Source organism: Podarcis melisellensis (genome assembly GCF_964234715.1).
Source record: "Podarcis melisellensis genome assembly, chromosome: 6".
In the NCBI taxonomy this organism is placed as follows: domain Eukaryota; kingdom Metazoa; phylum Chordata; class Lepidosauria; order Squamata; family Lacertidae; genus Podarcis; species Podarcis melisellensis.
In genome coordinates, this window is record NC_138538.1 from 56,348,740 (window position 1) to 56,365,319 (window position 16,580).

Here is a 16,580-nt window from a genome sequence, read left to right on the forward strand (position 1 = left end):
CTGCTGCTGGTGCACGATTTTCGTTCTTATACTGGGGCAAAGTTCTTAACCTGGAGCAACCACTTCCTGGTTAGCGGAGTTTGTAACCCGAAGCGTCTGTAACCCAAAGCATCTGTAACTTGAGGTACCACCGTATTAGAAATGAAAATTAAAACAATCTCAGAAACAATAAAAGAATAGAACCATTGTATTTCTGGCCCTTCCTGAAACTACACCCACCATGGAGACATAATTGAAATAAAGCAGCTGGTCCTCCTGAGCTATCTTACTAAATGTGGTGAGGCATTTGAGAGCGGTCACTCACAGAACCCTAAAGTGGATGAACAAGAATTGATGGGGTGTTCCGACTGATCTGACTTTCAGCCTCATGATCCCTTTCCTGTCACATCATGCTAAGCCCTCAACAAAGTTTGAGAAACTAGGTTGTATTGCAGATCAGCCTGTCATTAAGGGCAAAGCAAGACTCTTTGGATGAAAGGAAGCAATTTACATGTAGAACAGTGACCTCTGGTGGTGAACCAAAGATATAGCCAGACCTTATTTATTTATTTATTTATTTATTTATTTATTTATAAAAGTTTATATATTTACCATCATTTAGAAACTGCAACATCAGGATGGTGTGCAGCACAAAAACAATTATTCAAATGTATGTAAATTTCTACTTATTCTCCAATCTGTACAGCAAATAATATCATGTTTGTCTGACGTCTTAATTTTCTTCATTGAACAGGTCAGCCACAATATAACTTTTTATACCGGATGATTCAGCATTAGAATCCTCTGCATCCGCACAGTGGCTCTTCAAATGATTTACGGGCCCCTCAGCTTAAATAGCAAATTCAACCTGCTTTCCCTGGCAGTTCCCTCGCTGCAAGAAGTGAGGTTACAGGGAACCAGGCAGGGGGCCTTCTCGGTAGTGGCACCTGCCCTTGGAACACCCAGCAGATGTCAAGACAATAAACAACTATTTTATTTTCAAAAGACAACTGAAGGCGGCCCTGTTTAGAAAAGTTTTTAATATCTGATGCTGTATTGTTTTTAATATTCGGTTGGAAGCCGCCCAGAGTGGCTGGGGAAAGCCACTTATTATGAGAAGAAAAGTGCCATATCAGTAAAGATCATGTAGAAAAACTCATACCCTCCTTCAAATTAGAGCAATCTGATATATCGGGGGTGTGGAACTAATGGCGCTTCAGATGTCATTGGACTCCAAGTCCCATCAGCCCCAGGCAGAATGACCAACAGTCAGGGATGTGTAGAGGTGTTGCCCAAAATGTCTGGAAGGACACAGGTTCCCATTATCTGCCATACATAAATCATAATAGCATTCAACTACTGCAGACCTTCATTCATTTTTAAAAAAAACACCACTTTATTATACAAAATGTCAAGTAACGTATTCCAAGTGTTTCAAGTACTTCTGTTGACAGTTTAGTCACCCTGTGACTTGCAATTAAAGTACATCTCTGGAAAGTCAGTAGGACAGATCAAATCAGTTTCAATTTCTTTTGATCTGAGGCAGCTGAACTTGCATTATCCTCCTGTTAAAAGCACAGGCAGTTTGACTTGAACTATTCCTTGAACTCCAGGAACTGCTGGAGTCTTTTCTTGACTTCTGCAGATACTTGCACGGCACTGGAGAACAGAAAAAACACAAAACATATTTTGCAGACCTGCTCCCCAAACACTTTAATATACAAAGTTCGGAAAAGGTTTGCTGACTTTCTTTAAAAAATGTGAAGCCTAGACAACCTGGGCAAATAAATGTAGCTCAACATTTTCATCCCTCTGCTATCACTTGAAAATCCAAGGAAATGGAAGGATGGTAATGCTGGGGTCAACTCATGGTCTAGCAGGGTAGTGACATGATAAAAGGCTTTTCAGTTGTTATCATGCAGCTCCTGGTTTCTTCAAAGCACCGTTAGGCTGCGCATACATTATACTTTCGAAGCACATTCGAAGCACATTTTCCCCCTAGAACACTGTAGTTTACCTCTCGCAGAGTTAGAATTCCTAGTAATCCTTAACCAACTACAGTGCCTAGAATTATTTGAGGGGGCAAATGTGCTCTGAATGTGCTTCCAAGGTATAGTGTTTATGCTGCCTTAGAAGAACATTTCTGTACAAAGCTACACAGATTGCTGCGCATAACAATTTGTAAAATCCCTGGCAGAGAGCTCTTTTATTTTCTCTACGTAGAGTAGAGCATGGTTCCTGCTAACCTTTTATTTTCATTCATTTGTGAAAAGAGATGGAAGCCTATGGTACATCTCATTATATTTAGAAATGAACATTAAGGCAGCTTTATGAGCCCAAACCTCACTTTAAGTGCTCTCCAAAAGTGGTGATGATCCGATAGATTGCAGTTTTCAGTGACGCTCTTAAGGCAAATCGAAGGGTTTTGTAGGAAGTGTCTGCCAGACTTCCTGAAATCCGGGGGGGTTTGCTGGAAACATAAGGAAGCTTGAACTGCTTGTCTACCACCTAGGATAGAAATAAACCAACAGGAAACTTAAGCACCAATATCCTCCTTACCTTATCAGACCTTTCTTCTATGGATAAAATTCGCTTGAAAAAGGTCATGGCAAAACCAAAACCAATCTTTTTTTTCTAAGTCAATTACCACGTTATGAGTTCATATCACTGTTTTTTTTTTTCAAAGAAGAAAGAAAATCTCCTAACCTCTTGAAGAGTTAGCAACGTATTCAGAATAGAAGGCAGTGTTGTTTGGACAACTCCGTATCTGTCTTCGGTAAATGAAGCTGCTATGAGATGCGACAAACCTAAAGAAAGGAATAATTTGTAGTTTGGGTAACTTGTTGCTTAGTCTGGGATTGTAACACAGTGGGAAGCAGAGGAGAGGGCAGAGGGTGAAGAAAAAGCTGTGGGTGGAGGAGGGCCCTTTTCCCATCCTTTGGACCCCCTGGGAATTCTACAAACCAGCTGTACCTGGAACTAGGTGTGGAAAGTGCAGGTGCACAGCTGTAGGCAGCCTGAGGAAGTGCCATCTACCTTGGGCCTGCCCGTACAAAGCAAGTCTAGAGTAAGCGACGAGGGTGATGTCTGATGTTTCCAGAAACTCTTCTGGTTGTGAGGCTTTTGTGGGTGAGCTGAGAGTTTGTTTCAACCCTGGGTGAGAACCCAGAAACTGAGAGGGAGGGTGTGCCAAAAGAAAAATGAATCGATATTGCTGAGTGAATTTCACTGCAAGGTTACCACATAAATCAAAGGGAGAAGCATAAACATTCATCTGAGAGCCACTTCCAATATGAAGAAAGTGCTTACCTTCCAAAGCCCAAATATGCATTTGGGTATCAGAAAAGAGAGCCTGAATTGAAGCCTCGGGGTTCTGGAAAAGAGAGAGAGAGAAAGAGAGAAGTGTTTTTGCAAACCCTTTAGCCAACCATATAAACAGAATGTTTCAAATATAGAAATAAAATGAACTAACCAAAGTTTAGCCATCACGAGCTCTGCATGAAAAGTTAGTCTGAAAATAGTTTCAGTGCTCAGTGTGTTAACCCTATGAAGATTAGTATTTTGAAGCTAAATTTTCAGTTTACACAGCATTTGTTTCAAGGATCAATGTACCAAGTCCTAATTCAGGGAAGAGGGCCCTATCCCCCTGCAAATGTCCTATCAGCCCCAGACAACAGGGTCAATGGTCAGAGATGATGAGAGCTGCTTTCAGGGAAACAGGTTCCCCTATCTTGTTTGAGTTCAATAGTTATGAGCATAGATTTCATAGGAGTAGTTCAAAAGGCAGTAACAACAATAATTCTTTGCTGCCCAGTTAAATTTCGATCACTTAAGTCATGTCCTCATCCTTACCTTGCTGAAAAAATACATTATCAGTACTCGTTTTGATAAGAAGGTTTTGATCTGGAAGAAGAAAATATCAATGAAAAGACAACGGTACATCTTTGGCAGATCAAAATGATATTTACTCTCTGTTTAAAAGTAATCCAAAACTTTTAAGCTTCACTGGTTGACACCCCAATCCTAAAATGAGTTTGTTGGAACTAATTCCCAACAATTTAAAACAGTATGCAGGTCCAAATAAATGCATTTCAGGTTTTACCTTAGTCTCTCTCCACGGTCTAGATATTCTGAACTGCAAGCACTGCATTTGACAGTGGTTTATGTTCTGCCACCCACATTTATTTCAATCATGAGCTTCAGTAGAGTAGAGGCTTTAATCTTTGGAGTTGTGTCAATGATCAGAACAAAAATGTGCTGCTTCATTGCAGGGACAGGAGTTGCTATGAAGTGGTCATTGCTGAAAGTTTACAGATTGCTTTGGGAAATGCACTAAACTACATTACAAAGCGCTGGGGAAATGCACAAGACAATAATGCTGGTGGAAGTATTGACTCATTAATTGCCTGATTTCGTATACCTGCTCTTTCTTGCTCTGCAGCCACGTATAGATAAAACTTGGTTGTACTGCTACATTTGCACCGCCTGCAACAGCACTCATTGGGTAGGGTTCAGGAGAAGAGGCTGTCCACTGCAGATCTACAAAAGAAATCCAAATTGTTGGTTCCCCCACCCTTTTAAAAAAAAAAAAGCCTAACTGGGTGTCCCAGTAATTAAGTAGCTAAGTGCTCAAACTAAGGTTGGGAGACAATAAATTCTACCTGAACTTGTTGTCCATAATTTTGGTCCTCTCCTCATTATATGAGGACTTTGGACAGATCCATTCCAAGGAGAGTTTAAATCCAGCACGCCAGCCTTGCGACTCAGAGGTGTGAAAGGTGACCCTAAATTGCTCCTGACGTCAGAAGAAGGGGATGTTTTCAAAGGCAACAGAGATGATTTGACCAGAGAAGGCATTTGGGTTCGAGGAAGCATAATGGACCTTGGAGTGTGAAACGATGTTTCTTCAGCAGCTGCTCCTGGCAAATAAAAATATTTTACAAGAAGAACTCAAAATGGTTTATACCAACAAGTGGCATTCACTTTGCAAACCTAATGTTTTAGTTACTAACTGACAGAGATCCAAATCCCAGCTGGACAGCAACAGGAGGCGATATATTCCTCAGGGCTGCTTCATACTTTATTATACAAAACACCAGCACAACCATGGCAAGGCAGCATTCCCACATAAAGTCTGAAGCTGCTCTTTACAAACATCCACTGGAATGTGTGTTTTTTAAAGAAAAAAAATCAGCAAAAGCTCCACATGCAAGTGAAACAATACATCAGCTGTCCTACCCCTTTTTGAAATAAGATTCTCCCCGGACACCCAATGGCAGGCCCAGCTGTGATTTGGAGACTCAAGAACTGCAACATTGCAACTGATTCGTCCAGTACCTGGAGGGCTAGAGGGCTGTCTCATGTCCCCCACAGATTGCTGTTTCAGCCTCCCGTTTGCAGCTGCGGCCTCCTGGTGCATTATCAGTTTCTGTGTCAGATCACTTAAAAGTTTCAAGCACTCCTGGGAGATTGAAGTCCAGTTGTGAGGGTGTCCACCTTTTACAGACAAGCAGAATGTCTAGACTTAAAAACTTATTATTAATTACATTTGTTAGTCACTTTATCTTGCCCAAGGCAACTCAGAGCAACTTACAACCAAAATAATCTAGCTAATTTACATAGCGTGAAGTAGCCCAAAACAGGGGTCAGGCTATTATGCAAGCCCTTATATCACAGTGAAGTATGTGAAGTAAAAAAAAAAATCAGCTCAAAATATCAACCCTTTAAATGCCCAAAGTTGTGGTCAAACTGTTAAGCCATGAATATAGCAACATCATATAGCCATCAGAAGCTAGTCAATAAACACTGGAACATCAGGCAGTGGAGTGAGGCATTTCCAACGTATTTCACAGAATTGTATTGGGGTCCAAAAAGCCCGAATAAAATATGCATAGCTGCATTACTTTTAAATGCAGCCGACAAGCACCGTCTGCTTTGCCAATGCAGAGGGGAAACGCTGTTTGTACACAATCCATCTTGGACCTCCTCATACCTTGTTTTGGACACAATGGTGGTCAGCATAAGATGCTCTGTATAAAAACCTACCTTTCCTCACTAGTATTTGCTAAATACAACAATAAAAACAGAAGAACTCTCCTCAAAGTCAGCTTCTTACAGAGTACTTCTCACTTTCCTCTTCTGACTTAATGGGTCATAGATATCTTTTTTCCAAATACCTGGCTGGCTAAGGCTGAAGACCTCTTGACGCCGCACAGAAGAATACTGGGAAAGGAACATCAGGTCCTGTAAAGCCAAGAACTGCAGGGGGAAATGTTTAGAAGTATTAACAGCTGTAACGTTTTTACTCGAGTTGAGATACTTCTTCAGATACAGGTATCTGAAGAAGTGTGCATGCACACGAAAGCTTATACCCAGAACAAACTTAGTTGGTATCTAAGGTCCTACTGGACATTTTTTTTATTTTAAATTTATTTCGACTGCATCAGACCAACACGGCTATCTACCTGAACCCTCAAAATAAATTATTTTCAAATTATTGCTTTTTTTCCAGACACACCTGAGAACTGCATTTTTATTAAGTGCTAGATAAGGGACAAAGAGCTTCAACCATTTTAGGTATGCAAACAAACATATAAGAAATTACTTGGATACGCAGACAGATTTTTGCACTAAAATGTTGCACTGCTGAAGCATTTGGCAGGATCTGATTGAGCTGCTAGAGTTATGAAAATGGATGGAGACTGAAAATGGGTTTATGGCTGTCATTTGCTAAACTGATAAGGCAAGCCAGAGAGAATGGCCTAAGGAAGGAGACAATAGAAGCATTAGGGACCTAGGGAAAGAGGGGTTCGGATCCCAAAACAGAAGCACAGCGACTTCAGAAAGGAGTGGGAGAAAGAAATGATTCAGAGGAATTAAGAGGGGAAAGAGGAATGTGGGGAAGGAAAACCAGGAACATGGGCAAAAGAAACTTATGGCTAGAAGTTACAGAGGTGAGAAAATATTACATTCCCATAGTGATCTAAAAAGGACGCAGGTGGCGCTGTGGGTTAAAGCCTCAGCGCCTAGGACTTGCCGATCAAAAGGTCGGCGGTTCGAATCCCTGCGGCGGGGTGCGCTCCCGCTGCTCGGTCCCAGCGCCTGCCAACCTAGCAGTTCGAAAGCACCTCCGGTTGCAAGTAGATAAATAGGGACCGCTTACCAGCGGGAAGGTAAACGGCGTTTCCGTGTGCGGCTCTGGCTCGCCAGATGCAGCTTTGTCACACTGGCCACATGACCCGGAAGTGTCTCCGGACAGCGCTGGCCCCTGGCCTCTTAAGTGAGATGGGCGCACAACCCCAGAGTCTGTCAAGACTGGCCCGTACGGGCAGGGGTACCTTTACCTTTACCTTTAGTGATCTAAAAAACCAGTCAAATCCTTGGCTGCAAGCTTCTAGTGTGAATTTTATTGTTAGACTGAGAAATACCTTGCATGAAACCTCATATTTTATCACTCAAATTTTACTCGAATTGCTTCTAGTATGACAAAGACTACGCAAGAGACAATTTAACAAGTCTGTGTATTTAACCAAACTCATACCTTTATAAGAGGTGGGGGGTTGCTGCTTAAAATTTTAGGTAAACACTGGTCGGTTTCTTCCGCAAATGTCGGCTGGACAGGAAAGTGATGTGCCTGAAAATGGAATGCGCACTGTAGCTGAAGCTCGCCATGAGAAAAACCCCTTTGTCAAAATTAATAATAATATATACTGTGATCATTTGCAAGCCTGGTCAAACCAGCAAAACAGACAGGCTGTCAACCCAACCCAGCCCTGACAAGAAAGCAGGAGAAAGGAATGTAAAATTATCCAACTGAAAACTGATTAATCTGATCTCAAGAGTTCCTGCTGTGCTATACAGAAAGTATAAGAGCATTCATACATTGCTTTAAAAACAGAAGAGGTAGTAAGATTGTATGTATCAGACATACAGCACCAACCTCAGTGGCATAGATTCTGAAGAGCAGCCATGCAATGTACCAAGTCATCAGAAGAAACACGCCACATAGCCAGCTGTGGTACAGAAGGGACAAATCCAAGAGACCAGCCATCGTGTCCAGAGGATGAAGTTTACTGGAAGGCCGGGGGGGAAGCCAACTCCATTAGATTCTGTTTTTTGCAATGAGCAGTATATAAAAACAAGCTGGTCTATATCAAAAGGGTCGCTTTTGATATATGCTCACACAACACAGCAAATGAACTATGCAAGTGGAAATGTGATTCTAATACTTCTGTAGTGAAAGTGTTTCCCACACGATTGCTCAGGGCATAGTGGAAGTCATTTAGGACATTCTCCACTGACACAGAATCAAACAGACTTAGTAGGTCCACCAAGGATGCCTGAGAAGTCTGTTCTTTGTTACTTCCCACTGCCAGAGAGGATAAGGTCACCATCATTCCCCAATGAGCCTCAAACATCTTTAAAATCTCCCAACACTGTAAGAACTATCCCTGGTGGAAAACTTTAGTGTTCAGTCTATTTATCCTACCCCATGGAAGAATATTATTCTCTTGTGGGCACCATCAGACTGGTGGGGTGGAGCTGGAAAGTTAGTTTTGAAGCTCTGTACAACATCAAAGCTGCATGTGACCTTGAATGGCTACCAATAGCAGAAAGGACGCCCATATCAGGGTGGTGGGAGAGGCCAGGTTTCTTTTTTACTTAGCACATCTTGTTAGAAAGAAACATCTGTGCTAGACCACCCTCAATAAGAATCCAGAAACTTCAATTAAATGCATTACTTTTCACTGACAGGAGTCAGTGAAGTCAGGGGAAATATTATACCACTATTCTAGTATTTGCATAAGCATTCCTATTGTATTCTGGGCTCAATTAAAAGTGTTGGTTTTAATATCTCACTGGCTAAACTCCATCAGCCTACCTGAAATGTTTCTACCCCACCTGAACGCTAGGAGAACTGCAATTTTAAAGCATGAAGTCTGAGCTTGTTTCCTCCCTACTCTTCCTTCCCCATTCCTTCTTCCTTGTGTGTCACATTATACGCCTGAAAGCGGGGACAGTCTTGCTAGGCTGTTTTGTTTTTTTCAAGCTGCTCTGGGAGTGCTATTTCCTAAAGCATGGGGTAGGAATCTGACAACCTGCAAAATGTACAAGGAGTTCCTCTATTACAAGATGAAGAGTTACAAATTCAATTTATTTATATATTTATTATAGGTACTAACCTATCGGTCTGAAGGTTCATTGTGGTAATTATCCATGCCCTTGGAATATAACCTAAAATGCCACAAATGGGGGGGGGGGAAATCAAGCTGTAAAAACACAGGTGTATTAACACTTCCATAGAGGAAATGTATTTCTGGCATAAAAATATATTACCAACAGAAATTTGAAAGTTTTAAGGAAAAGAAATGGTGATAAATTGGGGCAAAACTCTGCTACGCAGAGCATTTCCCCCCTCCCCTATACTGGCCTTTGTAAACCCCACAAGTTGGGCATGACTATGGCAGCCAACCCTTATGTAAAGCCCCCTCCCACCCCAGTTCAGCAACTCGTTATCAGGGAAACGCTGCCTGACTTCCCACTCGTATCATTTACAGAAAAGGGGGCAGGGGGAGAGAAGTAAAATTACCAAAAATTCTTACCAAAGAAATAGTAAGCAGCACAAAAGTTTCTGACCATATAAAGCGACTCCACGCAACTATGCTTTGCAAGCAACGGAAGTGATCTCCTGAAGCGCAGGTACTTGTATTGCTGAAAAAGATTGGGCAAATGTTTAACAGCAGAATATTCTTATCCGCATACCATATATCAGACTTTGGATTTTAAAATATGTCACATTTTAAACTCAGAAACGATTTCAGATACTGCAAGATCCTGATAGATATTAAGAGCGCGTTTTCGTCTATTTTAGAATTAATCTCTTCCCAAATATTGTATTACTATATAGGTTACTGGCTTGGATCCAAAGGTGTCCTACACAAGTGGAAGGGCACTTCTGCGTGTGCATGGCAGCCAAACCAAATTCTTCTGATTTCACTGCCCTGCTACAGCCCCACTCTGCCAGATTCTAGGGAATCCCCAAAATCCTCAGGGGCATCCTTTGCATAGAACACAAGGGCTTGTAAAGGGGGAGCAGCCTAGAAAACACTATGGGAAAAGCAGAGTTCTTTGGATCCAACCCACTGTACTGTGGTAAAATGGCTACAATAAACTGAATTACTGTCACATGGCATCAAAGCCCAACTATAACAGGGTGACAGACAATCTCAAGAATCATTTGTTTGGATCCTGAGAACTGCAAGCGGATATAAGAGATCGTTGAAAGAAGGAAGCTCTGCTCATGTGGCCAGCATGACTAAAACGCTTCTGGCACAGCAGAACACTGTGATGGAAGCCAGAGTGCACGGAAACGCTGTTTATCTTCCCGCCACAGTGATACCTATTTATCTACTTACACTGGTGTACTTTCAAACTGCTAGGTTGGCAGAAGCTGGGACAGAGCAATGGGAGTTCACCCCATCACACAGATTCAAATCGCTGACGTTCATGATCACATAAAAGCAAAAGCACTACAGGTGGCCCAGTGTTTGAATTCTATTCCTGCTGTTACTTGTGCACTTACCTGTATAACTGGAAATGGAAGGTAGTTCAAATTGTTAACTAGATACCGAAGGCTATAGCTGTAACCCATAAAGGCTCCAAGAAGCAAGAGGAAGAGGTGGTACTCATTCAGGCACACGAGCAGATCAGCATCAGCTACACTGAAGCAAAAGCAGTAATTTTAGCCTTTAGTTGCACAGGAAGATAATAACTCTATACTCAATTCTACCTTTAAGGAAATGTTATCCAATTTTGCAAAATTAAGGTGGCGGTGGACTCATTCCAAAACACTGTCCAGCAACTATGAAAAAAAGTTTTACTCTCGTTTATCTATTACATAATAAACAGACTGAAATACACATTCCCCAACTTTATATTCAGTTCACCTTGTAGATATACATATGGTACTGCAAGGAGGTGCTCATTTTTAACTACTGACTTTTAAAAAAGTGATAAAATTGCACAAATATTGGGGGGGGGGGAGTGACAGCATCCTGAGCACTATCCAACAAATAACTGCAACCGACTATAATCCTTATGGGATCACTGGCTGGAGTTAGCTGGTGTGAGAACTGCATTTTCTCAGCAACCTTGACTTGCTTCCTAAAAATAGGGAAAAGGCTACAGAAAAAGGTGCAGCCTCTTTGGAGTATTTTAATCCAGGTTTGTAAATAATTGCATGTGTTATTTTTAGTCTGCAAAAATGTTACTAACTTCCTATACAAGCTACAGTATAGGGGGAGCCCTGTCCTCTATGGCCTTCATGGAAATGCAAGCTTCTAGCCTTTTGGCAGGCTAGTCGTCAACAAAAACCCTTATACTGAGGAGCTTAGAAGAGGAGAGATGGCACAAACGTTCCTTCCTCCACCAAGTCTCTCCTTGCCTCACTTGTGGCTACAAGGCTACTTTTATCTTCTGCACCCAAAGGGACACAAGTACACAGCAATTTATTTCTCAGGAAACATTTGCTTGCACACATCTTCCTACTAGCTTTCTATACTTGCAGCAAAATGAGAACCACCTAATGTGAACTATCTGGCAGCATTTCGTTATTAGCATTCACAAGAAGTTACATTTTAATAAACAGCCCTTGAACCACTCCCAGGGTTACCTTTCTGTAGCTGTGCAGGGTACAGATAAAAAGAGAAACTTCCCCTTCGTCATAACTGCTGCACACCAAGCTACCAGCATTCCCATTACAGCATGAGCAACGGAATGGATCACTTGCTGCGGGTGGATAATCTTGCTTATCAGAGCTAACCGAGAGCAAGGAATAGAAGGCACAACTGCAAAGTAAGAAGGCAAATAAGAACATTTAACCTCCTCCTGACTTAAAGAATATCACGTTACGTACATACGTTGTGTCACATTTCAAGACACCACATTCAGGCAATCACTGCCCCACATTTAAGCGCTCATGAGTTCATTGTAGGATAGTGAATTCTTTAAAAAAGCCAAATCAGACCTTCAGGAGTGGAGAATGGTCTTTAAGGATTTAGCACAGTATTTAGAGTTATTCCACATTTATTAATGGAGAGTTTTAAGAGCAAAGGTAGGAAACTAAATTTCTACTGACACACAAAGAAACAGATTCCAAAGTTTAAAACAAAGCCTAACGTTATGCACAGAGTTAAGCACAAATCAGCAAATCAAACAGCACTTTTTAAGTTGATGCAGCTTTCAACACCAACCTGCATGAAACTCAACGTTGAAGATGCTGATTACCAGTATGACCACAGACATTAGCAGTATGCAGAAAATAACGTAGGAGGTATACAGGTCATTGAATGAGCCTAAGACAGGAGAAAAAATATGAATGAGAAGTACTATACAACAGATCTACTACTAGATCTTAGTGCCTACAAGGTTGGGCTGAGACCTTGGGGGTCTTTGGTATCTCTCATCTCAGCCATAAACTCAGCGATCACATTCACACATCATGCTAAACCATTCTTGTTGCTGTTATTACTGTTATTACCCTGCCTTCTTCCCTGTCCAGAACTGGTAATTCCAGAGGTAACTCTGATAATACCTCTGGCATGTCTGGATGGAGGATACAGAGGGGTGTGAGAGTGTGTGTAGGAACCAACCTACTGTACAAAGGCACCATTTACATTTGTTGCTCTACCCATTTTTGCCTCTGCCACGCCCCCCCCCATTGGCATGGGGCCCTCAGGCTGAAAAAAATCTTCCCCGTCCTTGCTCTACATGTAATATGAGAACACTGGCCTAAATGTTGGGGCTGTTGTACGGATTGCTGTGATAATATGCCCAAATTACGTTGAATAAAAAACTGCATAAATACTGCTCTGTAACATTTGTCTCAGGCAGGGCACTGACATACTTGTGATCCATTGTACCGGGTGGAAGAAGTCAATGCTGCTAATGCTGATGAAGGCTGCAATACAGAGAGGAAGCAGCAGCACCGACCAAGCAAGGCTTGCAGCTGCTCTCCATCCCAAGATCTGGAAAGGAAACAAAAACGTATCCAAACACAGACTCCATAAACCAGGATGTAGATGTAGACAAATTGCCCATTTAAACAGTTACTCAAAATGAACCTCTCTCAAGACTGGTGGAGAGAGAGGTGGGGGAAAGAGAAATAGTACTTTTGGAAAACTTTAAGTCAAAATGATTTATTTATTCTTTTAATTTGATGCAAGAGTTTGATCACTTTCGAATCATATGCAGTTTTAAATGAACAATTTTCAGAGGAAAATAAGTAACAGCGTTTCCATTAGAATTGAAGTGGTGAGGGAATGGGAGTTTTCGGAGGAGGAAAACAAGAAAAAAATATTCTGAATCTCAGAAGTCAGAACAGCAAGAGGGATCACTGCGCAGTGAAAGCTGTTCTGGCTTCTGGGATAGCTGCGCATCCTGCATTCGCTCCATAAGACGCACACACATTTCCCCATACTTTTTAGGAGGGAAAAAGTGAGTCTTATAGAGCAAAAAATACAGTAAATCTGGCTGCACCAGAGGGAGAAGAGGGACAGCGGGATTATGTTCATTTTAAGTATATGTAACAACTGGTGCCTACGTTTCCATGTTTTCCTCCTCCTTCCTTGTATATTTTTCCCTGTGTACATGTCTGTGTGAATTTTAAAGATTTTGTTTGTTATTGTCTTATGGATCTCATGTTATCTTTCTGAAGGAAGGAAACCAGCTGGGCAGATGGGGCTGCACCTTGTCCCTCTCAGGAACAACTGATTTTCTAAAAAAATAAATTTTATTAATCAAAACAAACAAACAACTATTGACTGAGGCATGAAACCTGTAATGACACACTGTAAGAAAGCAAACTACCAGCTCTTCCTTGAGCACTGGAGAAAGGGGGTGAAGGATGAACATATAGGCATGGGCAAGAGGTCATCATGCAATTTGACTGAAGACCCGAAGACACAATGAATGAATACGTGCTGTTTACATGTAAAGACACATATAGATGTCATGAATAGCTCTACATAAAGTCATATTTGGCTGGTACAATTTTGAAATTAGAACAATTGCACATATATGTCATAAAAGCCCAACAAACAGCTGCAAATCCCCATGTTTGGTGTTACCGCTTAATACTTTCCAGTGGTGGGCCAATTTTTCAAGGATAGCAATGGTGCTATCCTTAAGAAAGGACAGCACTTTCTTAAGCCACCTGTCGTCTGTGAACATTTGAGACAACTTAACAGCTGGTTGTCTTATACCATTATAAATATTAGCAACAACCCCTGCTCCACTCCCACCTAGAAAAGGTTGGTGCCACCTTTTCCTGGCAGCATTCCTCCGCTGTTATAGCAGCATGCATGCAGAGGTTCAAGGAAGACAGCCTTTCCCAGGATGGAAAGGGCCGACCGACTTCATGGAGCACCAACTTCTGCTTCAGTCTAAGGCAGGAACCTTAGGCAGGAGAACTAGCAACCCGAAACAGCACTGGAAAGTAATGGCAATTCTACTGGACTATTTTCTCATAAAAAAACAACACCCTACTCCAGTTTAACTTTACTCCAGTTTAACTTGCGTGCAGTCCTCTTCAGTTCTCCCCAAAAGATAAAACTGAATGAATCTTGGCAGTTTTACAAGCCTGTGCTTAAAAACTATGAGTTTATTGGAGCCAATTCAAAGCGAGGCTCCCCCGCCCACTTGCCAAAGGGAGGAATTGGGAACCCGTAGATACCTCTGAAGCATGAAGTGACGTTGCGCAAACACGCATTAGCTCTATTCGGATGTTCGTGCACATGTGCTTAATGCGCGCGCATTCATACATACATTTAGCTGTTCCCGCGTTGAATGGAACATCATCCCTCGCCCTCCCATGCCGCGAGCGGAGAGGAACGGCTTCAGTTCCCGGATGCTATCCCAGGGAGCCCTGCTCCCCTTGCCAAGAGCAGGGAATAGCTTCAGTGACGTTAATTTAGCGCGTCCGTCGTCGGTGTGGCGCTTCAGTCAACCGTTCTCTAAGCGGAAGTTTACTTTCTTACGGAGTCCCGGTAGAAAAGGGGGAGGAAGTAAGTGAGATGTGCCTCTGTTTTCTTTGTGCAGATTTCCAATATATTTTAAAATATATTTTGTGTTGTTGTTTTTTTAAAAAATCATTAAAGATTTAATATATACAATATAGTATTTTAAAATCTCCATTATATAATATTGTTGGCATCCGTCCCTCTCGAGAGACAATGGAAAAGCGCAAGCCTGGGCAGTGTGCAAGGAGGTGCTGGGCTGCTTAGATGACAAGACCCCCCCGGTCTCGGCCTCGCTTTCCTTCGTCTCGAGAGACCATGGAGTGCTCCTCCGGTGGTGAAGACAATAGCAGCACCAAAGTGACCTTCCCAGGGTGCAAGTCTGAGGAGCGTTTATGGAGGTCCTGGGCTGCTCAGAAAACACAATCCCCCTCTTGGGCCTCGTTGATATGGTCCAGAGGAAAGCAAAACAGTACATTTGACACCAGGGTGTCTGCAGGAGTTGACGGAAGGAGGTCTACAAGGCACCGTCCTACCATCTTAGGCACTCTGCTCCTGATTTGTCCCGCAAGGCAGTGGACAGAGATTATTCCTCAAGGTTTACCCCCAGCAGGAGGAATGCAGTTTGGTTTCAGCACACATAATATGATAGAGCAAGTCTACTGCCAGATGGATGGAAAAACAATTAAGGTTTATTGGAACTTCTTACAGTTTCCCATGTCTCTACTGATTAGCAATAAATCTTTGAGTGAACCATGCAGATGAAAAATAAGCTTTTGAAAAATATGTGATTGCTAATGGTCTTCTCTCTGAACTCTTTATTTCTCATTTTAGCACCTCAGTTGATCTCAGGGGCCTAAGGTACAGGTGGAGGAGGGAGTGTGCAGCTTGGAGTCTGTAGCAGAGATGGTGAACGTGGGGTTGTCTCGCGTGGACGAAGCGGTGGCAGCCAAGCACCCGGGGCTACAAGAATATACTGCCTGCCAGTCTTATGCATTCATGAAGGGCATGGGGGCATTTATTACAGTCTCCGGCATGGCTTTTGCTGTTCAAAAATTCATCCGGAAGATTCACTACCCGCTCCAGTGGAACATCCTGCTCTCCTTTGTTGCAGGTTCAGTTGCAAGCTATACAGTGACTCGATGGGAGACACAGAGGTGTTCTGACTTATGGATCTTTCTGGAGAGCAAACAACCCAGTGTCCCAAATGCAGCCAAAGAGAAAGTCCCCCATTTGGACCCCCAGAAGGAGACAGAAGCCAGTGCAAAAAGGAACAAGTATGGAGATGTCATGGACTAGCTTGAAAATCCTTTTGCAGAAATTTAACGCCTTTGGCTCATGGAGTCAACCCATTAAATTGGGGGGTGGCAATGGATGGAGGCAGAGCAAATGATGCTACACAACTTTTCAAAGACATCTGAAGCATCCCAGTATCAGGAAGTTTTTAATGTTTGGCGTTTTTATTTGTGCTGGAAACCCAGCCAGATGGGCAGGGTATAAATAATAAAATGATGGTGGTGATGGTGATGATGATGATGATTTCTTTCACTATACCCCTCCTTAACTTCCCCACTAGTTCTGATATGG

General features: G+C 42.2%; 2 protein-coding genes across 5 annotated transcripts; one reads left to right on the top strand and one right to left on the bottom strand.

Moving 5' to 3' along the window:
- Positions 1–1,358: 1,358 nt before the first annotated feature.
- NDC1 (NDC1 transmembrane nucleoporin) lies at positions 1,359–14,936 on the bottom strand. Of its 3 annotated transcripts, none has more exons than XM_081915663.1 (18): positions 14,803–14,936; positions 12,884–13,004; positions 12,231–12,332; positions 11,651–11,825; positions 10,562–10,700; positions 9,582–9,690; positions 9,162–9,213; positions 7,919–8,051; positions 7,520–7,612; positions 6,156–6,237; positions 5,317–5,475; positions 4,641–4,898; positions 4,400–4,518; positions 3,832–3,882; positions 3,289–3,352; positions 2,686–2,786; positions 2,327–2,487; positions 1,359–1,638 (listed from the first exon to the last, which is right to left on the bottom strand). In XM_081915663.1, the coding sequence occupies exons 1-18, from the start codon at positions 14,848–14,850 to the stop codon at positions 1,575–1,577; spliced, it is 2,031 nt and encodes a 676-aa protein (XP_081771789.1). In that variant the 5' UTR covers positions 14,851–14,936; the 3' UTR covers positions 1,359–1,574. The 3 variants fall into 3 exon arrangements, with proteins under 3 accessions (XP_081771789.1, XP_081771788.1, XP_081771787.1); XM_081915662.1 differs by having other exon boundaries at positions 4,641–4,892; positions 14,711–14,831; XM_081915661.1 differs by having other exon boundaries at positions 14,711–14,831.
- A 25-nt stretch (positions 14,937–14,961) lies between these two features.
- TMEM141 (transmembrane protein 141) lies at positions 14,962–16,516 on the top strand. Of its 2 annotated transcripts, none has more exons than XM_081915908.1 (2): positions 14,962–15,041; positions 15,828–16,516. In XM_081915908.1, the coding sequence occupies exon 2, from the start codon at positions 15,900–15,902 to the stop codon at positions 16,290–16,292; it is 393 nt and encodes a 130-aa protein (XP_081772034.1). In that variant the 5' UTR covers positions 14,962–15,041; positions 15,828–15,899; the 3' UTR covers positions 16,293–16,516. The 2 variants fall into 2 exon arrangements, with proteins under 2 accessions (XP_081772034.1, XP_081772035.1); XM_081915909.1 differs by lacking the exon at positions 14,962–15,041 and adding an exon at positions 15,302–15,394.
- The last annotated feature ends 64 nt before the right edge of the window (positions 16,517–16,580 follow it).